Genomic DNA, 23,542 nt, shown 5'->3' on the forward strand with positions numbered 1-23,542 from the left:
TTGTTCTTAATGCAGGGAACAAAATGTGCACAGTGCACTTAACATTAGTCATTGGCTAGTGATAGTTAACTCTCGGCGAGTAAGAAATGGTGTGCTAGCTCTATAGAATTAAGATGGCTAGTGGCTTTTCATGGCTGGCCAGTAACTTGCAATTTGAAATGTTTACCCCTCAATTTTATTGCACCACATGTTTTGACTTTTACAGTTCCCTATCTTCCCCTTTGCCCACTTCAGTTTTCACTCCAGACTACGTTCTGGCTGCTATCCTGGGCAGGATCACAATTCATCTCTACTCTGAGAAGGCGTAGTACTTTAAGCCCACTTCAGCAGTGATGTGCGCAGTATGAAAAACTTAAATTAAAAGAATGGATCAAAGAGGAGGATTGGATAAAGCATGGGGTTCAGGTTAATAGAAGAGGTTGGGTTTATAACTGGGTGGCCCAGTTTGTGGGTGTGATCTTGGGCAAGTCACATAATCGCAGCATTCCTTATCTGCCAAAATTGTGACCTCTGTTTTTGTCCTTATGATCTTCTACAGCGCACATTATTTGTTTGACTTTCTTCTAATTTATTTTGCACATTTTAAGGATGCCTAACCTTTTGGCCAAGGAATTGTGTGAATGACTTTAAACCAGTGAGCAACATTTGTATTTTTTATTTATATTTTTCTCTTTGAAATTGGTAGTGCGGATGTCAGGGAATCCTACTCGCATCGATTGAAGTCTGAGAAGCACTGGCCCCGTGCATTAGGAACTGTAATCGGGACAGACAGACATTGGTTACATAGGAAAAAGTACCAATATGGGTTTGCTGGAGTGTATCCAGAAGGGTTCTCGTTAGGCTACAAAAAGGAAGCAGATAGGTTTGCCACAGTTCCCCTGCATATTCTGTAGAGGCAAGTAACAAGCAGTTAATCCGCTGCTACAGAGATCTGTGTGGACAAACTAGGCTGTTGGAGTACTGCGCAAATGCAGTACTTTTGCAATAAATATGGCTTATTATCAGAGACAAAAAACCTGGTTGCTCAGTGTCAGGATATTATTATACGGCACAGACAAGTCTGGGATCTCCTTCCCTACAATGAATGTGGCGCACAATAAAACCGCTTCTTATTTCTACAACATATATTCTTTCTTAAGGAGACCTCCAACCCGTCTCGCACCCAACATCGACAAGCGCCCGTGGCACAATGGACTAGGAACCAGGCTGGTGTTTTATCAATGAATATTTTATTAATTTAGGATTTAATGTTAAATTAGAATAAACAATTCCAACAGCCACCAAGGTGTAGCAACACAAAATGCAGTATCCTTTTTGGTCAAGCAGCACCCTGAGACAACTCAAATATATACAGTACACGGATTTACTTTACTTCTTTCACCACTACCATCAAAGAACAGTTCAAAACACCAAGAAAATGAATGCAACAAACGGGCAAGTGCAAGCGCACACAGAATGATAGTCTGAGCACTCCTCACCCCCACCTAAACCTCTGCTAGGCTGGTCAGTTTTGGATGGAAGGCAATGGTAAGGAGTGGGAACACAAGGTAAAAATCAGATTTTTTTCGCACAACTGCCATAGGACAGAACAGAAGGGAGTTCGTACTGCTTATACTTAAGATATGCAGGGCTTTAGAGAACTTTAGCCAGCACACACAAGGACCTTCGGTTTTATGAAATGCAACACGTGGGCAAATGGAAAGGGAATGCAAATGGGAATTCGTTTTGAGAACATAATAGGCAAAGAGGAACAGGCTAGGAAAACGGTTTTTAGGAGGAGCTCAATTTCAATGGAAAAGAAAATGCAAATGGAGTTAGTTTTTACTAAGGCTGCAAATGTGAGGCAGGCTCTGGGCAATAGGGTAGCTCACAATAGGAAAATCGTTTTTTTAGGTAAAATGACAGATGCAAATAACAGCTATTCTCGTAAAAGGAATAGCTCACAAAAAGGTTACACTTTTTGGGGTTATGGTGGCAGAGCAAGGGGAAAATACAGTTGCAGATGGAAATTCGTTTTAGCTGGGCACAATTTAAACACGGACAAAATTCGTTACTCAGCTCACAATAGGATTGATTCGTTTGGGCAACACTTTTAGGACTATAACAATTTGCAATGCACTGGAAGAGATGGTGAGTTTCGAATCTCCATAATACAAATCCCATTAAATAATTGGGCGAATTAATTGATTTACTTATTAAAATATACTAAGGATCTACACAGGCAAACAAATGATTCTTCAATGGGAAAACGACTACAAGGCACAAGGATTTTTTTAAGTTCACAGACCAATAAGATGGGGGATTTTTCCATGGGGAATCTCTATGGCAATGCTGAAGAGGATAAGGCGTATGCACTCTATGGCTTGGGATATTTATACTTCTAGTAGAGGGTTAGATGGACATCAGGGAGCATTGGAGCCTCATTGCTGGGACAGTTAAGGGGTCAGTCAAGGATTCCCTCTGGGCCTCCAAAGCAGCTACTAGACCTCCTGGCTCCTCTGCAAGATTTAGGCCTCACTCTGGCGGGATCGTTCCAGATTTCGCCAGCTGCTCACCTCGGGATTTAGTAGGAAGAGTCCTGATTTGAGGAGGGGTTATTTGGTTATAGGGTAAGTGACATCACTAATGTCTCATAGTTCTTGCAGAATGGACTGGGCACTGTTCACAAGTCCACTCCCATCTGCGGGCTGTTGGGTCCAGAAAATGTGAGTGTTTTGGGAAACCAGAGGAGACCCTTTCGTCATCTTACTCTGATAGGGGGCTGGGTCTGGTTTTTGCACATAGAAATCTCACTGCATGACAAATGCCTGCCCTTACTCTTCATATTTGGACACCTATGAGGGCCTTTCCGAGCAATATATTTTACTGCCAATCAAATGACCCTGCTTAGAAATGTCTGTTCCATTGCAGAGCTAGTTTTCCCTCATTTACTCCCAAACTATATCTGTGAAAAATATGGTGCTCGGTAGGGTGGAATATGAAACATATTTTGCATGTTTCCTCAAATTTTCATATTTCTCAACCACACCAGGAGTGCCCCATGAGGTTTTCCTAAATAACTTGAGTTGTGTAGGCCCCACCAAAATAGTTTTTGGTTGACCAGAAGCAGTCAACTTTCACCTTTTCAAAAATCCTACCCCGATTATTATACCACAAATATTGCCAATGTTATACAATAAAAAGCATAGCTCCCATTTTGTACGATGGCAGTGAAACCACTCATTAACCCTGTCTCCCACCCTTGGGATGGGTCTGTTCATGGCTGTTACGGCAAGAGGGGGTCCTGTGTTTAGATTTGCTCAGAGCTTCAGGAGCTAATTGCCAGCTACGGCCAGTTTTATTGTGGCCTAAGTGGTTTGTATCATAAAAGCTGGAGAGCAGAGCTGCCTTTATCTAGCCCCCACCACAAATTTGATCTCTGCTGGAATTTTAGATTGTATTTCTAAGAGCAAGCACTGATGCTTGAAGGGAAACCAGCCATCCATCCCCATGACAAACAGGCTTTGGAATCAAGTTTCACATTTGAAGACAAAAGCAGAGAGAAACGAAACCAAAACTAGGACTGTTGCCACCTAGCCATTATGGCCAGTTTTAACTCCATTTTACATTCAAATAAACTCTTGGAAATGCACACAATTTTAACATTTAAAACACTTGCAAAGTAGTTCCCTGCACCCAGGGGTTACAGAATGGCAACATAATTGGATTTTTAGAGCCTTTAGTTGTATATCTAGATGCTCGGTGTCATTTTAAAGGTACAATTGAAATGCCACTTTGTGAAGTTTCAGCCGTGAAAAAGCCTTCATTCTGCTGCAGTTCAACATCCCCTTGTAGATTTTGTGCATTGTCTCCTCTATGATGGAATCATGATGGCCAGAACCCTAGTTCATATATTACAAATCATGCACAGATGTTCATGAGCATGTCTTTAAATTAAAGGGAAAACGGATTCTCTTTAATGTTCTTGACAGAATGCAGTCTGCTTCACTGCAACTGTTGCTCACAAAGCTGGCATCCCCTTTATGGTTCTGTGGACTGTAATTTCTGATGTTACTTCAGCTTTTCCCTAATTTGGCCATTCTTGTCTCATGTCCTTCCCTTATACCGGGCAATTTACATGTTTATGCCTCTCCAGGTTTTGAGGCCCAAATTCACTCCTTTTTGTTTTGAAAGTGCAGGGCCCCATTCCCACATAATTTCAAGGCATGCCTTTCCTTTACGGGAGCCCTCATAACTGACTCCACCCTTTGATATCCGGAGATATTTCTCCCCACATCAGCATGCAAGTCAATTAGGTCATTGGGTGCAAATAGATCACAAGGTTTAAGAGTACCAGTATAATGACTGGAATGTACAGTCGCACTAGGGAGAAGAGAAAAATAAGCTGCACGTTTTGCTGCAAAACGGGAGCATAAATGCTGTTGACCATGTTACTGCAGAACAAGTTGCACATGACTATGAAAAAACAATTGAAAACCATGCTTTTGCAATATGTGTTGCTTAACAGGAAACACTGTGCTGTGTGCTTTGCACTGCCTATAAAATAGGGAAATATGATAGGCCATATCTAGATATGATGGTTGATGTAGATGTATAATAGCCGAATGGATTGAACCTGGGCAGAGTTCTACACTCAAATAATTCTGTGCTTATATCATAACCACATTGCAGCTGAAATTAAAGAGCGGCTTGCAAATGACATATATTACAAAATAAACAAAACATGTTTGTTAATTGATTGCACTACTTTTAGTGGAACGCTTGTGCTATGCCTGCCTTCTGCAGTTGCTAATGATTCTGATGCGAAGACTTTTTTGACTTGCTTGAGCTTCAAGGTACTACAGTTTCTGATGTTGGTCTGGATAGCATTCAAACGTTGTGTGCTTTTATAAGGAATGTTGGCATTATGCTGGATGCCTTAATTGAATTGAGATATATATATATATATATATATATATATATATATATATATATATATATATATATATATATATATATATATATATATATATATATTTTGTTTTTTGAGACTGCTGCAACACTGTGGTATAACTCTCCCAGATGCTGTCACATTGTTAACCAGGGCCGTCGGGGTTTTAAGGTCCATGATAAACACCCCTGGTCCATACGCGGAAGAGGCCATGGAGGCCTGCACCAATTTGTCTTTTAGCGGGGTGGTATCACATGACCATAGTAAAATTCCAGCAATAAATGCAGGACAATTTTATAGACGTTTGTCAGAAAACCTAGACTGGCTACCAAAACCTCTTCACATGTAAGCACTAATGTGTCCGGTGCCGATTGTAGAGAGAAGTCTAAAACTCTCATGCAACAAGTAAAGGTACTCTACCCAGCAGACTGGCCACAAGGGCAGGAAGAAATTGATATTCAGCATGGGGACAAAGATGGGAGAAATTTGCTGAATCCTCGGGGTGAATGTGGTGGATAGTTTAAAGGGATTTTGGGAATATAAGAAACGTAATGTTGCCTACATCCCAGCAGCTATCATGCCATTGTGAGGGCAGCAAAATCCATAGCTGTATCCACCAGTGGATGCAGACATAGTTTTTGTTGGATGAATGATCTAACTGCAAAAAGAAGTTCCCTTGACTCAGAGATTGTCATCCTATAGTTCTGAAATATGAGCGCCCACCAATCCAGAGATTTGATCCACTTCGTGGTTAGAGAAGGGGAGAAGGTGTGCTGAGACAACTTGCTGCTCTTGCAGCTTTCTCCACATGAGCCAATGGGGTCACTTTTCTGGCTTAATGTCCCAGTTTCCTGTACAAGGAACTGGTCTCTTGTTAAGAGGTTTACAATTTTCTGATTTCAGAACATAAATAACACCTACGTTTTTGTGAAGTAACATTGTGTCCCATAGCACATAACCAAGTCCTTAAGATGCCATGAAAATGCTAGATAAATGTACATAAACATGACGCTATTTAGAGTGTATAAATTAGAATTTTTCCATTGTACGTAAGTGTTGAGAGCCTTCGTTTTTAGTATTTCAATGAAAAATGTGTGCTTTTCATTTTACCCTTGTTAAAATTACAGCACTTATGGATAAGTAAAATGTCAGTATAAACCGACAAGTGCACTTAAACAGGTCCAAGAAATGTCACAATGAAAACCTAGACGTTTCTTTTCGATGGTTCACACAGTGGTAGCTTTGTGAAAACTCCCATTTTCTTCAAAATTCGTAACATTTCTATGGCTGAACAGGGCTCTTTGGGAGTACCTGCAAATGTTTTCTCAATTTAAAGCAGGGATTGGATTGTCATTAAAAAAGACCGATTGTCCTGTGAACGTGTAGCTTAATTCTCTGCTCTCCGGCAGCAACAAGCTTAAGCTCGCAGTAGGAGTCTTCTGCTTGATTACTGCACGAGAGCAGAGAATTAAAAGAAACAGCTAAAACGGTTTCTGCTTCTAAAATGGATGCTTCCAAGTCATGATTTGGAGCTTGTTTTAAAGCATATTTTCATAGGCACTTCCAAAAAAACATATTGGCATGTTTTTATTTCTGGGCAATATTTTAGAACCATAACATTTTTGAGCGAACTTCCCCTTTAATGTATTAAAATCAGGTTTGATTTAAGGCACACACCTAGCCCTTACCTGGAACTGCTGCATGCCGCAGAAATTGGATCTACCACATTAACTAGAACGCTTTTTGAAAATCCATAAATGAGTGAGGTAATGTTTTTGCATGACTAATGCATGTGCATACACCTACATCATCAATCACGCAAGTAGCAGATGAAGGTAACTTAGAAGCGCATTTGCAGATGATGCAAACACACAAATACAGATAATTTGCAAAGCACATTTGAAACCACCCACACAACACAATACATACCGTATGGTTGCAAATAACCAAACCACGGAACGCACACATGGAATTTGCAGCATGCCTATAACATCCAAAGGTGACTGCAAAAGACGCATCACACTCGATGCCCGTAGCACTCTTGGAATATGTACTACACAAACGTTACTTCCGTAAAGAACCTACGCATGAATCACATGTTAAGTATATAATCTTACTGAAAACTGGATAATACTGAATGCCTTGGCTCTGAGTAGAGATGAAACTGAGCTCTTGGCACTCCCAATATGGTTAAGAAACTGGACCTGTTTCAGAGCTGATGTATAGAGGACACACACATTGTTAAAAGGTGGTCTTCCTTGACCAACAACTTAACATGAAAGATCATGTTCGCAATCTTGTCTCATCCTCAGCTTATTATATTAAGCTCTTGGCCCATTGTTGTCCTTATATTAAACAGCCCAATGCCGAGACCATTGCAAGGGCTATAATGGGTGCCATAATTGACTACTGATACAGTCTTCTGTACGGTATCAACAAAGGTGACTGTAATCGATTACAGGTAATACAGAATAGCGCAGTGCGTGTGTTTACTGGTACTGCTTGGAGAGACCATGTTTCTGAGGCAAGACGAGGTCAGCACTGGCTCCCTGTTGAGTCGAGACTATTTTATCGTCGGTTACCTATTACACACAAATGCTGATTGGGCAAGATGCCCTCCTACCTACAGGACCTGCTCAAAGAAAAAATCTATGTGAGATACCTTAAGTCTAATAACACCCATCTGCTGGCTGTGCCCAGATGTAACACCATCAAAGCCACAAATGTAGCCTTTCAGAATGCGGCTCCAAGAGCTTTAAATGGACTTCCCTCAGAACTCGGGGGCTTAAAGTCCACTGAACCTTTCGGGAAGAAATTGAAAACTCTGATTTTCAGCTGATCCTGCTCTTTCTCCTGAATTCCTCTGTCTAGCCTGGATTTTATTTGCCTATTAGTCTTTTGTTGTTGTTGGTGCCCTTAAGCCTTCGGGTCCATGGTTTGTGCGGTATAAATTATTAAAGTAAAGAGCAGTATGCACATAACAGCAACAATACATATAACGTTAATGAATGTAATCGTGCATCACGCTTAAGCGATACCCTCATAACCTGGGGATTGATTAACAGTTAAATCAGTTTTATTGAATGACACATATGGGCTCAGTGCTAGGAAGGGACAGGTTTTTAAAAAGAGGGGTTTCCAAAGAAATCAAAAATGGAGCAATTCCATCTTCCTTAAGGACTGTGTGGTATCTAGGTCTTTCATCTGAACTGCTCAGCTTTGTTGGTTCTTTCTGCAGTATTCATCCCAGTCTGGCTGCAGAGTTCTTTCTAGATGGTACCCCACCTTTCAAACTTCACAGGTGGTGGGGTTATGGTGGGAGGGGGCTCGGGAGGGATGCAGAGCTGGGCTTTCTTCAGATAATTCCAGTGCTAGGTCACTCTACTACTCTTTCTGCACCAGTACTTGGCACTCCTTTTCTTCCTCCTCCTTTCCCTACTTCCCACTCCCCTACTCCACACTTCAGTGTTTGTTATCCCGACTCTAATCATCCCTCCAGGTCGCTGCTCTTTTCGGAGTCCTCTGCTTTCTACTTTCCTTTCCAAGTCTGTGTTTTCCTTCACTATGCTCCTCTCTCCAGGACTCTGGACAGCTTTCACCCTCTCCTTCTCTTTAAATATCAATGTTCTTTAACCCTGTATTCTACACTCTCCTTCCTCTTGATTTTCTGCCTTGCCCTGTCTTTTCTTTCTCCCCTTTCCCTTGCACACCCTACATATCGCAACCAATGCGCTCCTTTCGTTCAATAACCCACCTCCGTTTTTACTGGTGTCTGCTTGCTGTCTTCTGATTGGATTACATCGCAAGGTGCTTTTTATAGTTGTGTGCATCCACCTCCCGACTTCGCGAATGGCACTGCTCATCTGTGGTGCGAGGGCTGTGGAGGGTGGCATTTGAATACCTACCTTTGAATTCTTATTCACCTGTTGTGCATTGTTCTGCAATTGTCAGCCGAGCAACCCCTACGAGAGCGGCATCTGCCACCTTTTCTCCAACACCGCAACCCAGGATGGATGGATGGATGGATGGATGGATGGATGGATGTCCAACTCACCATCCCTTCTGCTTCCCACAAAGATACCCCGAAAATGTACTGTCCATTAAATGGGAGTCTTGTGGTTCTCTTGACATGAAACCATTTGTTTGCAAATAGCGAGACACTGCTTTCCTTTGTTCCCTTGTCGCAGTTTCCACTGTTACAGGCTGATTTTACATTGTGTAAAGGGCTGGATGGAAACGCATCTTGCCAAATGGCATGCCATGTGAGTCTGTGGTATGGGGTTTGGGGTTTGGTCAAGTGGGGATTTCTCAGATGACTCTTGCCGTCCTTGTTGATGGGTGATGGGGATAAATGGGAAGGCCCGGGTTGACTTGGTGTAAAATCCCCGTGTTCTGGGGCGTTTCTAAAAAAAAAAAAATTTATAATAAATGCAGTGCTTACTTCTTATGCTGCACCACAGATTTGAGCAAAACTGTTATTTGGCAAAAATTTCTTTTTTGGAGTGAGAATTCTTGTTGACTTGTGCTTTGCCTTATAAGAGGTTTCTCTTGAGGTGGGTGGTGGCACCCAGCAGCCCATGGTTCCCACATCACTCTGCACAAAACATGTGACTTCATCACAATACACATCAGACTGAGACCAAACAAAGGCACGTGCGCAGAGCAGGATTAGAACGCGTACAAAAAAGCAAATTGCTAGAAAAAAATATTTTTGAAAAGGTTGCAATGTACTACCTGCAAAAAAGTGGAAAATCCACAAACCCTGGCCATGCCAACGATAAAGGTCCCAACACTTGACCAAATGACATTTTTCCTTAATGCAAACCCCACCAAACTAAAATTCATCCGTCTCACACTACATCTGCTTATTTAGCCATTCACATTTTGGACTATATTTGGTATGATCATAGGGAGAACACTGGTATCCATTCCTCCCTTCATGTCAAGTGCCCCTGGCTGGCAATGCTTATATGCCTCTTACTATAAAAAGAGACCTCGTGCATGGGTTGGTCCAGGGGGGCATGCCTTTTCCTGTCAGTTCAGGACCTCTAGGCTTAGTCACCACAGACCGTCTGGCCAGTTCAGCATTCAACTGTTTGTTCAATACGATGCCCGTAGGCTTATCTCCTTGTCCCTATTACTTCAGCTCAGTTTCTTTTATTGGAAACGCACTACCATCTCTCTAAGACCATGACCCCTGCTCTGCAGTCCTTGGGCTCATTTACGCTAAGATGACTTCACTCTTCTGCCTTCTGGCCCTTCCCCTCCCCACCCCTCCCCCCCAACAATTCCAGACCAAGCCTACATGGCACAACCTGTAAGCTCTTTGATGGCAAACATCCATTGCCCGGGCAGTTGCTTCAAGGCCGGGGTATAAGAACTGCTGGGCGTAATGGGTTTGTGCAGCCTAATGATGTGAATCCGGCTCCCCTCCTGCGGTCTGTTTGTCTCTTAAGAGGAACACACCTTTCCAGTCTATTCCCAGGTATGATTTGAAGTACCTCCGGTATTGGGCAAAAGGTTCAGTTTTCAACCCTTTCTCCATCACCTGGCACAGGCTGTCCAATCTCTCCTTGGGAATTATTCGCCATGCTTCCTTGGGTACAGGTACATAGTCAATTAGTTGCAGGCAGTGCATCATTTGTGCCGGTGTTTGCCAGAGGCCAACACGGTACTTTTTCGGCACTGTCACTTTATTTTCTTTATCTGACTGCTTACAGCAGTGCTCTGCTACGGAACAGACAGATCTTCAACAAAAAAAAAGACAATGCCAGCAACGAGGCGTCCCACGCCACACAATGCACCAATGCCTGGCTCTGCAGCAACTCTGATGGGCTCCCGCGCCCTACGAAGGAGGACCCCTCGGCGGGGGCCCCCCTTAGTGCCGACTGCCTCACGAGGCACGGGGGCACGAGGAGTCGTGGGAGGAGGGGGGGTGAGACAGGCACTACGCCACCCGGAAGGGGCGGGGGGCGGGTGACGTCATCCTGCGCGCTCATTGGCGCTTAAATACACCTGGAAAGAGCTGCAGGGTCTCTCTTTGCCGGCTCTCGTCTACGTTGCGACTCACAGCTGAAATTGCTCCTTACTTCGGTGTTGCTGCTGCTGTGAGAGGCGAGGAGGTTTCCAGTGACGTTCGGGTTTGCGGTGTCCAGCCCAGTGGTTTCCTGTGTCGTAGGTTTTCTTTTCCAGTTCGAAGGACGGTCGGCGTCGCAACGGAGAGATAGAAGGTATGGGCCGAGGGAGATTGAGGGGATTTGTTGTTGGTAGGGCGGGGAGGTGGGGTGCACGGTCGGTCCTGGGTTGGTGGGGGCCCAGGGTGTCCAGGCGGTGGTTGCACGCGCGGGCACGAAGGGAAGGACGACTTGCCCCGAGTCTTTCGCCCAGGTTGGTGGCTGGGAGCTCGGGATGCGCGGTTCGGTGAGTGTGAATTATGGGCGGGCTCACATGTCCTTGGGTGGTGGGGTGGCAGGGGCGATCGTCTGCCATGCAGAGCAGTGTTTGGGAGTGCATTACTAGCAGCCTACATGGGTCGGGAGGGGTCGGGATGAAGCTGAATGGCACCGATGCGTCGGGTGGGGGTTTTGATGGCATTCCAGGGATGTCAATTGGAAGGGGGGAAGCGGAAGCGGCCTCGGAGCCTTGTGCGAAGATAGAGGTGCGGGGGTGGTTGGCGAGGCCAATTGAAGTGGCGATCTCGTCGCGGTTCGCACATATTCTGGGCATGGTGGACCTTCAGCAGAGGGGCCACGCAATGGTTGGGAGTCGCATGGGGGGGCCCTGTGGCACAGTTTGGGTGGTGGGGAGAGTCAGGGCATGCTGGGCTGGTGGCACATGGCGGGGGGCACAGCCACGGCATACAGGTGCTGGAGTTGACGCGGGGGTTCTGCCGACGGCGCCACTGCATCTCCAAACGGCGCGGGGTTTGTAGTTGCATGCCCTTTGGCACGCACGTGCATGGCCGTATGTCGGACATTAATGACATGGCAGGTCCCCGCTCTGAGCCTTTTCCCAAGGCACATTTGCGTGCCTTCGATCGAGCAAGTGAGCAGGGGGCCACGCGCCCGTGTATAGGGTTTTTTGCATCATGTAATTATATATGGGCAGCACTCGATGGGGAACAGTGGTGTGACGAGGTGTGATTGTGCTTTGGCATGGCGGACTTTGAATGGTGTCGAGGAGTCGCTCGGGCTGTGGGCTGTGCGAGACAATGGTTGATGCCATTGGGCAATGCATTACCATGGGACACTGGGTGTCAAATGTTAAACTGTGGAGTTATGGCAAAGCACAGCGAAGGTAGGGATTTCCGAATATCATGCATTCAAGGGCAGTTGGTTTGGGAGGTCGGAAGGGGGGGCCTTTTGTCCATGGTACAAAGGAGTTTTGGAAGTAGGTGCACACGTTGGCGTGTTGGGTGGTCCTCCCCTTGCCACGGTGTGGAGCAAAGGCATGCGATAGTGGCAGGGGCCGACGCTTAACTGGGTTGGGTTTCGCAGCGGGACACATGGGTGTCAAGTTGCAGATTCAGTGAACTGGCTCTGCGGTGAGTGCTGATTCAAAACACATTTGTGCGACCATTGCGCTTGCATGGAAGCTCACGGCTGGGATGACTTTCTCCACGGCTAGTGGTAATTTCGGGACGGGTTTTGGGTTCGCCCGGTGCTCAAGGGGACGGCAGGTTCCGGGGGGCAATTGGACCGATGGCTCCGGTCGGTCTTGGGGTCGTGGGCGGCGGTGGGGTCAAGTGATTGTGCCATGCATGTTTGGAAATGGGATGGTCTCTCAGCGCGCCTTTCCAAGAGTTTTGTCCTAGTGCTGCAGGGTGGTAGGTGAGCGTCGGCCATCGGGGTCCGCTGGTTTCGAGGGACCTTTCCATAGGGCCATTTTGGCGCGCTTTCCTGGACACAAAGGGGGTTTGCGGGTTATTAGTTTGTGAGCCACAGGCTCAACACTGTCGCATGCACAACGGGTCACTGTAAATGCATGGAAGGTCAAACGTGGTGGGCATTGGTTCAGTACTGAGCTACTTAAGGGGAGAGGGGCAGCGGGCCAGGTCATGGACAGGATCTGCCAGGGTGCCAACGGTTTTCAGAAGTTTTGGCTCCCCCTTTGAACATGATTTTGGGGGGGGGGTGAGTACGCTGGGGGATCTCCAGAAAGGGGTTGGTAGGATAACGTAGGTGCGGGGCAGCAAAAAAAAAAAGTTTAACACCCATTCAAACTCGACTCAGAAAGTATGAGGGAAAGGGGGGTTGATAATTTGCATGATGGTTGTTGGAACACGAGAGGAAGAGGTGGCAGTGGAGTAAGGGTGCGACAAAGCGGTCGCGATGCCTCGTGTTTAATGGCGGCTTTTTTTTTCCTGGTGGGTGCCATAAAAGGCATTGGTTTTGCTGTTACAGGTGGTAAACAAATGTGCGGAGATAATAGGGCAGTTGTTTAGGTCCAAATAGATTGTGCAAGCAGGGTGACGGTGGAAGTGGGGGTACAAGGTAATGCTTTGTTGTGCCGGGTTGGGGAAGTCCGAGGTGGGGTGCGAGAAAGCATGGCTATGGGATGGCTGCCTTGGGTCGGTAGAGCCGGAATTAGAAAAGGGGCAACTTACCGCTCACAATCTATTTAAAGTTTTTCCAGATGGGTCGGCTGGGCATCAATGTTAAGGCAGCCTGCCCCTCAAGGAAGGATTTGAACCAATGCCTCCAGGAGTAGGTGAGAGGTGGCCGACTGCACCAGTGAGGCTTTCGGTATGCTTTGTTTTAACCGTTAGAGCAACTTCAGGAATGTTTTCCGATGGGTTAACCTGCGTACCTCTGGGACCACATGTCCCAGAATGCAACTGGTTCAATGCTAGGCTGGTAAGGAACGGCCTAAGCGGGCTTAAGTTCTAGGGTGGCTACCTGCTGCTGCTAGATTGGGGCAGTCAGCTTGGTTAGACAATTTCACGGCAGGCCCGGTAAGACGTGATGGGGGGGGCGCACGGTTTGCGGTGGTGGGGGTCCAAAAAAAAAATATGGTACCAGGCACTTAACAGGAGCCTAGTCTTAAAGCAGCATGACAGTTGCACTTACCATGGAGAGGTGGAGCTGGCAGCCGGAAAATTGTAGCGGCGGTTGGGTTGGGAAACAGGCATGGGATAAAATACATGTGAGGCTATGGGGTTCACAGGTGCCAGCTGTGGCAGGAGGAAGCAATGGGTGCTAGGAACACCGCACGTTTTGATACAGTGGGGAATTTAGAACACGCATATACACAAGTGTTTCAAGGCGCAAAAGGGGTCTGGAAGGGTTGGAGTACCACACAGGGGTTTAATCATTCATGCCATCTGGCCATCACAGGAGGAGGTTAGCATTCTGAACCATGAGGGGTTTAAACCGCGGTGGGCAATAGGGATGGGTTTCATTACAATAATATACCCTAGATGGGGTCGGTAACAAAATAGGATGGCTGGGGGGTCCCGATTACCGGGTGGTGTGCGGTGCAATAATAGTTATTTAGCCACGTGGCAAGGCAGAGGTTTGGGGGTAGTGCGTCTCGAGTTAATGCATATACAATTGGCTCTTGCCAGGTGGGGGGTTGTACAACATTATTAGTATAGAACTGTGGCAAGGTTGGCGGTTACTAGGAGGCAGTTGCTTGACTGCCGGTTTGGCTCTGAATGGGCGTTTGTGGTTGGGCTTAACTACTGCATGTAGGAGAGGGGTGCTCGGGCGGGCGAGGGAAGGGGGGCAAAGGGAGGGGGCCGCTAGGTGGGGCAGAGTACGTGCACATTTACAGGGGGGTTGCTAGGAAGGGGAAGTGGGCGATGGTAGAGGGTACACGGGAGGAGGGATGGAAGAATTGGCAGGTCTTTCAGCACACTGAAAGGACAATACATAGCCCTGGAGCATGGTGTTTTGGGGGGGGCAACGACAGTTTGTCGACTCGCTCACTGTTCCTTTCATCCTTCAGGGTCCACCAGACAGCTCACGTACCACGCAGGGAGAGGAGCCGGCGTATTTTGCGCACCAGGTGGCAGCAGCGGCGAGCCCCCTAGTTTGGGTTAGGAAGACAGGGTTGCCACGCTTCATCTTCTAAGGATGGACCGGAAGAAGATGGGAGACGAGCAGTCAGCAGTAGAAGCAAGGGTCGAGATTCGTAGTTTACTGCATCCGCTTGAGATAATGAACACAGAGGCCTGGGCAAGATTTGCAGTGTTGGCCAAGACCGAAGGATGGGAAACTGCGGTGGCCAGGATGGGGGGGGGCCCACAGCGAGACGGCGAAGCAACCAGCTCCCGGGCTGCAGCCGCCTCCTCCTACTCGGGCTCGTCATCTCCTACAGGGAACAGGGTTAACCAGGCGAGTCCTACAGCCAACAAATACGAGGAGCGTGGACACGCAAGGTCGAGCGAACGGTTTGGGGCACCAATGCCAGGGGGCGGCGGGCTACCGGAGGACGTGTTCCGAGGGCAGGACACCCTGCAGTCATGTGGGAGCAGAGGGCAGGCCGGAAAAAGGGTGAGGCCTGATGAAAACCTGCAGAACTGGTTGGCGGCATTCAGATTCATGGAGCAGATAATAATGGACCACGACCACAGAGCATGCGTGGTGGAGGAACACAAAGTGGGGGGGCACGTTTTGGCTGAGGAACGACCCAAGGTTTAGGAAAAGCATGGAGAGCGACCACGGCTTGCGATGGGAGCACAAGCAGGTGGGGGATTAGTGGCTAGGAGAAGGGGGGTCAACCCGGACTGACAATAGAAGGGGCAGCCGCAAGGGAGGTCAAGGCACGAACAATCGAAAGTATGGGGGCCTACAGGACAATTCTCTTTTAAGGGGCACAAGGGCTCAGCCGGAACTCAATTTTATCAGCAATCATTACTAGATGGGAATGTAGACAATAATAATGGTCCAAAAATAAAAGATTTTACAAAAGTGCATTACTTATCGTAGTTGGCGTGGTTCGTCAAACTGGAGAAATTCCTAATCAGCAGGGGCTTTGGATGGGTCAAGCATTCCTGATTAGTTCGAAAACTGCGGGTTGCTTCGGGGAGGACAAAGTTCAGTTATCCGAAGTGGGGCAAGGGTGATGGTGTATAACCTAAAGGATGCTCTGCAGGGGATGGGCTGCAATTGAACAGCGGTGGGGGGGGGCAGGGGTGAGTGTCGTTTTGGGTTTTTGCAAATGAAGGAAGCCTTTAGGGGCCCGAAACGCTCCCCCCCACCTAAATCTGGGAGGGGGGGTCTCCAGTTATGGAACGGAACGGTCAAGGGAAGACCTCTTTCGGCACGCCGCTGCCAGGTCAGTTGGCCCTCCTGCAGGGGAGCCCATGTAAGCTGCAAACAGTCAGGAGGAGCACCAGCGGGGAAGGCTGCAACACAAGTCATCACGCCACCGGTTGTCAGCCGGAGGGCCTGCGTGCCTGTTGCGGACGGAGTGAAAGGGGTGAAAGGCGCATTGATAGTTTAACTGGGGATTCCTGAGCTAAGGCGACCAGGTGCATGAGGGGGAACTCACTACGTCCGGTGGCCCGCTGTGAGTCATGGCGGGGACACCGGTCGCAGCGACTGGTCTTTGGCGGACAAGCCCAGCGGATGTTACCTGGTGTTCCCGTTAGAAAGTACTGGCGGAGACCACAAGGGGAACTGCACAGCCATCAGTTTATCAAGAACGGCGCCCAGGAGTATTAGACTCAGGGGAGGCCCACGTTAATGGGGAGGGTTAGGGGGCTTGGAAGACCTTTCCAACTCCAAAAGTGGGTGGGGGAAATGGGAAGTGCATCGTTGGAAACTGAAAATTGGAAAGTAACAATGAAGTCAGCAAGGGGGGGGGTGAATTGAAAAGTTTGCACTGTAAACAGGGCTCCGGCAAGTACGTTGGTAACTGAGGGGAAGGGGGGCCCCTGGGAGATAGGGGGATGATAGGGGGGGGGCTCAAGAGCAGGGGGCTTTTGTGATTGGCAGCTTAAAGAGATCTAAAGAAACTGGGGGAGGGGGGCCTTGGAGTGCGGGGGGTAGGGGCCAGCAGGAGCAGGGGGGTTAGTTGGGGTGGACCCCTCCTTAGCGAAAGGCAGGGGAAAAGGATGGGGATAAGAAGGATGCTGGGCTCGGGGGGGATAGCTCGCGCTTGATGGATGGGGTTCTCTAGAACAGGAGGGCGCGATGGGGGCCGGAGGGGATGGGACAGCTAAGGCGGCAGGGAGAGCTAGGGCTGATCGGGGTCTTGGCCGAAGGGGGGAGAGGGGCTCCCTGGCATGATGGGCTGGAGGAAGTCCTGTTTGGGGAGGGAAAGTTAACTATGATCAATAAGCCAACCTGGGGAAGCGGGAAGAGGGAATCCAGGGGAAAGGGAGCAAAAAAGGGGAAAGGAGACCGGAACGCATCCATTAGAAGGCGCCTAAGCGGAAATGGAGAATGGAAAGAAAGTAAAGCACGGAATACAATTGCACTTGAATAGCGTTGGGGAAAGAAAATGAAAAGAAAAATTGCAAAATAAAGAAATGGCCAAAGGGTAGAGAGGGACTGCTGAGGAAGGGACTGGGCGCCCGCGTCGGGTCCCCCAAGGACCCAGAGGGGTGGGGGGGGGGGAAAGTTGCTTGCTCTCAGCGCAGAAAATCCTGAGCGTGAACGGAACACCTGTAAGCTAACTCCTGACTTTATGTGTAATAAAGTTTGCTGTGGCAATTTTTTCTCCCACTCACCCTACTGGTCTCTGCCTATCCTTTTGGGTGGAGGGGGGTTGGGCTGCTTTGGGAGGAGGGTAGCTGGGCAGGAGTGAGAGACGGAATGTGGAATGAAAGCTGGGGGGGCTTTGGGAGCAACAAGGTCTGTCACCGTGCCACCCCACTGAGGGTGTCGGCGCTACGCTGGCCTGCTATAGCACGCCACTGTGTTTATAGCAGGCCAGCAGGGTCACCCCTAACGTGCCAGCCAGGGTGCGCAGACTCAGTGAGTCGGTAGACACAGCCTGGCTGGTGCACACAGGCAGGGAGTGGGAGCAGCGGCCGTCGGCAAAACATGTTTTTTTATGGGGGGGGGGGTGTGTTTTGCTCCCCCTGCATCCCCTTGGCTGAAGCAGTCGGGCCAGGCTTCGGGACCAGTGTAGTCCTGTCCTCTCTTCTCCGTCGCATTTATGTGCCCGTGGGGAACTAAGGCGAGTAAAAAGTTAAATTAGCCAGCCACACGCATATTTCCCTCTGCCGCTCAAATTCACTAAAACGGTAAGCAGTGAGGGCGGGAAGCCACTCATTTCAGAGGGTTGGCACAGCTTTGAATGCCCAATGTTGTGGATGGGTGCCTTTTCGGAGAGTGTAGCTCAGCACAAGGTGTGCCACTTGTTACTGTTCAACATTTACGAGAGTCTTTCTTGCAGCGGAAAGTGTGACCTGTGAGTGAAATGTTAGGTTATTTGGTAAGCCTTGCGATACTCTGATATTGTGCGATGCAGCCTATTCTGCTATTAGAGAAGCCCGAATTATACGGTAATAATGTCTTATAGAGGTTACTTAAAAAATAAAAATTTCATAACAATGCCACATGGCTGCATGTTGCTAAAAAAATATCATTGTGGCTTTAATTTTCAAATCCTGAATGGTAAACTAGAAGTTCCAGAATGCAAGCTAATGCCAAGCTGAAATAACTCCATGGCACTTTCAGTGATTTAAGACACGGAATAAATAAGTTGTGTAATAAACAAAGATAGATATGCAGATTCTATCACAAACATCCAGTTCGTCGTCGTTCATGATGTTGAAAACATTTGATCAGTGACTTAAAGCAACTTTATTGTTTTGCATATCAAGATTCTAGACATCATGGATATAAACACATCTTCAAATGGGCACTTTGTGTTGCTCACTTTAACTTGTGCAGACTTGCAAGGTAACTGGTGTCTTGTGACCTCTTTTGAGATGGAAATGTTCCATCATGCATATGAAAGACTGCCACAGCCACCGAAATGTGTTTTGAACCTGAACGACCTGCAGAATAAGCACGGACGCAGGGAGTGTCTCTTTTACTAGCTGTGACTTGGGAAACGGGCAGTGCTTGAATGTCCCGCCTTAGCGATTCTATGTTTGGCTCAGGAGAAAGAGAAAGCGTCCAGGACGGTTTCTTGAGCCTTTGAACTAAAGGTACGCTCTGTACGCAAATAGGATACTGCTGCAGTTGGTGAGCACTCGCTTCTCCTTATTCTGAAGCTCCTTGCTAGGTTCTCCATGTCAGCAAGGACTACGACGAGAAAGAAAGATGAAGTGGTAATGGCCAGATTAAAACTCGGTGCAATGAAGATTACTGGTAAGTAATTTGTCCCCTTTGTACACTTCGGTAACCATCTGCCTTTGGAATTCCCCAGTCACTTTCTTTTAGGCCTTTCTTCAATTTCTTACTGAGCTCTTTTTACACAATCGCTTACAAGTAAAAACTGTTTTATTGTTCGAGAAGCATTGCGCAAACTAAAATAATGTTTGTTTGCAGGCTTCGATTGGAACTTGGTTTTTAAGTGGGATTATATGACACCAGAACAGAGGAGAACACGGCAAGGGAATCCAGTTGCTCCGATTAAGTAGGTTCTGGTTCCATCTTACTTTTTACTGAAGAATTTCTGATGGCCAACGACTGGGTGATGCTTTTTGGAGTAATGTTTCTCTTTTGTGCTACTAGAGCTATACGTTTGCAGTATTTAAGTAACCATACACTCTTGTGTTCCAAAAGCATTCTAGCTACTAATTGAACATCTGGGAGTTCAAAGTTACTATTGCATACCATTTCCGTTGCTAAAATGTTACAAAATTATAGTTGTGTTGTACATGTTTATGCGCAATCCTCCAAATTTACAAGCATGGGTATATGTTTAAGTGTACATCAACGTTCGCTGATGTGCACGCAGTTCGCCACCATTCAAAACTCCATATGCAGTCAGCAACCAATAGAGCCTGTTGCAGCATTCAACAATAGAGGAAGCACGAGGGCAATCCCTCCCTAACCTGAATTAAGTGTAATACAAATATTGATTTGTAGGCTTTCCAGCTTATAGTGCCAACCCAGTATTTATGTCAGAACGTCAAAGTAATCTGTAACCTTGTGATGTGATTGGATTACAGGCCCTTCCCTCTTGTTCAAGACTGTGCCCAGCTCCGCCAGTGTACTGCCAGGCATGGTGTGGCCAGAACTGGGCCACATAGGGTTGCAGGTTTAAATAGGCCGAGAATGAAGAGCAACCTTGTTAAACACTAATCAATAGACTGTTACAAAGTTCCTACAGAAGATGCAGCATGATGCCCAGGTCACAAATGCGAATCTAGTTAACAGGTAAGATAATTCTTCATCAGATAGTAACAGTACGGTTTTTTTTAAACCAAGCACACATTCAGACATACTTTGATATTTAATTTTATTTAATAATGTTAGTTTATTTAAACTTTTCACATGATTATATAAAATCAGAACTGATAAAGAGAAAATATTATATGGATAGCATCATTCTTGAAAAAAGGAATTAAGAACACAAAGTAAATGTCATAATTATCACATTTTTAATAAAGCAGTGGGCATGTGATGTAATTGACTGGTGTGGTATTACACCAAAAACTGTATAAAACAGTTGTTTAGAAAAGAAAATGGTAATCGGGCAAATGATTATTAAAATGAAAGCAAAAATACAAGTGAATCGCTGTGGGCAAATACTTAGATCTTAAATTTATATGTCCAGCAGTTTTTCAATCCTAAGCCATATGTTATACATTGCCATATGCATTTTTAGGCTGTTTGAGTTCACACAGTAATACCAAAACATAGGTTCCTTGATTCCAGATTGTGTACAAGATTACCAAAATGCAGGCTATATTCTTTTACCATGGATGGGCACGCCAACAGTAAGTGATTAGCTGTTTCAATGATTAGGGTGTTTTTACACACCCGACAGAATCTTTCTTCTGGGATCAGTTGGTCATAGCAGCCTTTGTTGGCCAGGACCGGTAAATGATCTATTCTTGGGAGAAGAAGAAAACGTCTGAGTCTACTGGAAGGGCGCACAGAGTCAGATACTTCTGGATATTCTTGAATGAATATAACATATCATGAACAAATTGGTATTTTTTGAGTGTGTTCAAGTGCTCATAATTTTCCAGCCAGTCCCATAGATCAACCCGTTTTGACCAGGCAATTTGCGTAGAGTTGCTGATTCCACTCCTAGGAATCCAACATATGGTCTTATAGAAGGATTCCATTTTCACTTTTAAGGGGTAGTTGCGTGACTCTTTGGAAAGTTCTTGATAGATGGAGGTCATAAGAGTTCACCGGGTTTTTGCACATCTTGCGATACATCTCTGCTCTTCTTTTCATCACGATCGATTTAAGGGATGCAAGACCTAATTCGAGCCTGATTATGGCCATGGGTATGCATTGTGGGAGGCCCAGTATTCTCCTCCAGAATTTTCCCTCCACCATTTGAAGCCATTTCAGATCGGTGGATAGCAACGCATCTAAGCCATAGACCACCGTAGGAGCAAGGACCTGCGTATATAGTTGAAAAACACCTCTTATGGTATAGCCAAAGTTATTGGTTGAAAATCTGTGGATCAAGGCTTTTACCTGCGCAGCTTTAGTTGTGCCTGATTTAATGCAGGAGATATATTCGCCGGTAGCATCAAATTCTACTCACAGGTATTTATAAATTGGAGTATATTTTATTTCGTGATCTTGAATGATTAATTTCGGTCGGGCAAGCCTCCTTCCTGAGAATACCATCAGTTGTGTTTTTTTCTAGGTGATAAGGCCATTAGACTCTGCATAATCCCATAGTGCAGTGGCCGACCTATGTAACCCACTAAATGTATGATCCATTATGATAACCTTGTCGGCATAGGCAAGAAAAGGGAGTGCTCGGATCCAATTTTAGGAGGGCAGTTGTGCGCTGCTGAAACCGCTGCTGGGATATCGTGAGTAAAAAGGTTATACAGAAATGGCGCAGTGACTCAGCCCTGCTTGACTCCCCTGTTCTGGGCGATTAGGTCGGCCATTGTGCCTTGGGAATCCAATTTAAGTCTGGCAGTGGTGTTATGATGTAGAAGCCTCAAGTAGTAGTGGAGTTCCTCAGGGCAACCCAGTAGTTCCAATTTCCGCCATAGAGAGCGGGGCACTAGATCGAAGGCGGCTCGGAAGTCAATAAACAGGGCATAAAGTGGTGGATTGCTGTTCTTGGCCATGGTACGTAGGAGATGGAGAATTAAGATTTTGGGTGGTTGAGTAGCCTTTTCTAAAACCCCATTTGAACTGATTGAGTATACCTGTTTATCGGCCCACTGCTCTAGCTTCTCCTGTAGAAGAGACGCAAACAGTTTGCCGGTGCAGTCGAGCATGGAGAGTACACTGTAATTTCTCGGCTCCATCCTATGTCCCCTCTTGAATACCGTAATTAGAAAGGTTTGCCAGGAGGCTGGGATTACGCCTGTCGCCATTATTTTGTCAAATTGAATTATTGAATTTTCAATAGCTCTGCCCAGAATTCCGGATTGCTTCTGAGAAACCTATTTGCCAGGCCGTTAGGGCCGGGTGCTCTAGAGGATTTCAGGCGTTGGATCTTAATAATTAATTGTTCAATTGTGACAGTAAACTGGAGTTTCGGGGAGCAATGAGGATGGTGCGCTGCTCCTCTCCTGCTCGGATGTTGCTAGTCAGGAGAAAGGCCGTCCACTGTTGGGGCAATACCCATGATTAATCCTATCAGTGCCCATCACCCCTGGCTTCTCCCAGCAAGCTCCAGATGTTTCAGTGTTTTTTGAACATATCACTTTGACCATTTTCTGCCAACTGCCAATTTTCTCAGGTCTTTTTTTAGACTTAATCCAGGCGTTGTTTATTCTTCAGTAATCTGCATGTTGAGTTATAGAAGGCCAGGGATAAGCAGGTAGATTTAGCATTACAAATTGCAGCTCTTCTCGTTTAACGTCTTATAAATGTCAAAGGTTTACTCTCTCAACTATGGCTATCGTGTTGGTAGAAGTGGTGGAGTGAAAGGAAGCAAGAAGCAATCCTCCTTTCAAGCTCATTAACAGACAGTGAAATAAAATGATGGGTGACATGATGGCTCTAATTGAGCTGCATGGGCCGCGTTGTGGATATTGTTTGCATGCCAGTGGATACGGTTCCCTGCCTGAGTGACTTTCATGTCTCCCATGGGGCTGACCAAGGCGGCCTTGTCATCAGCAGTTATTGATAATGCGAGAGAGCTATGATCGCTCCACGTATTTGAGTTTATTTTCAGGTCTTTAACTCGCGAGGCTATGTCCGGGCTAGCTAGCACGTAACCAATTGTGCTGTGTGCCCGGCCGTTACGCCAGGTGTGCTTCCCAGGATAGTCGCTGAGTGATCTGCCATTGATTATTTCCATGTCCCAATCGTAAAAGAAGTTTGACCAACCTAGACCTTCGGAATTGGGAATGGGATAGAGAATCTTGCTTACCGATTTTAGTCGGGCATTAATGGTGGTTACCTCCAGATAATTCATACGGCAGTTGAAGTCACCAGTGATAATGACAGATTTGTTCCCAGCTGTCATTGACCAATGGATAAGGTCATGAAGGGCCTTCTGAATGGCCTCAGTAGATTAAACGCCGGGAGGATTGTATATGGTGAT

The 23,542-nt window shown here is 46.6% G+C and overlaps 1 protein-coding gene across 2 annotated transcripts in view; it reads left to right on the plus strand.

Annotated features, from left to right (window-relative positions):
• Positions 1 to 23,542, plus strand: part of GALNT2 (polypeptide N-acetylgalactosaminyltransferase 2) — a 762,087-nt gene that overhangs the window by 537,606 nt on the left and 200,939 nt on the right. For both annotated transcript variants that reach the window (XM_069606912.1, XM_069606911.1), the window contains one exon: positions 19,384 to 19,471. In XM_069606912.1, the coding sequence (XP_069463013.1) occupies positions 19,384 to 19,471 (88 nt within the window). The remainder of the gene's footprint in view (positions 1 to 19,383; positions 19,472 to 23,542) is intronic.

This window comes from Ambystoma mexicanum, chromosome 4p (assembly GCF_040938575.1).
Source record: "Ambystoma mexicanum isolate Mex_15411 chromosome 4p, UKY_AmexF1_1, whole genome shotgun sequence".
Classification (NCBI taxonomy): Eukaryota; Metazoa; Chordata; class Amphibia; order Caudata; family Ambystomatidae; genus Ambystoma; species Ambystoma mexicanum.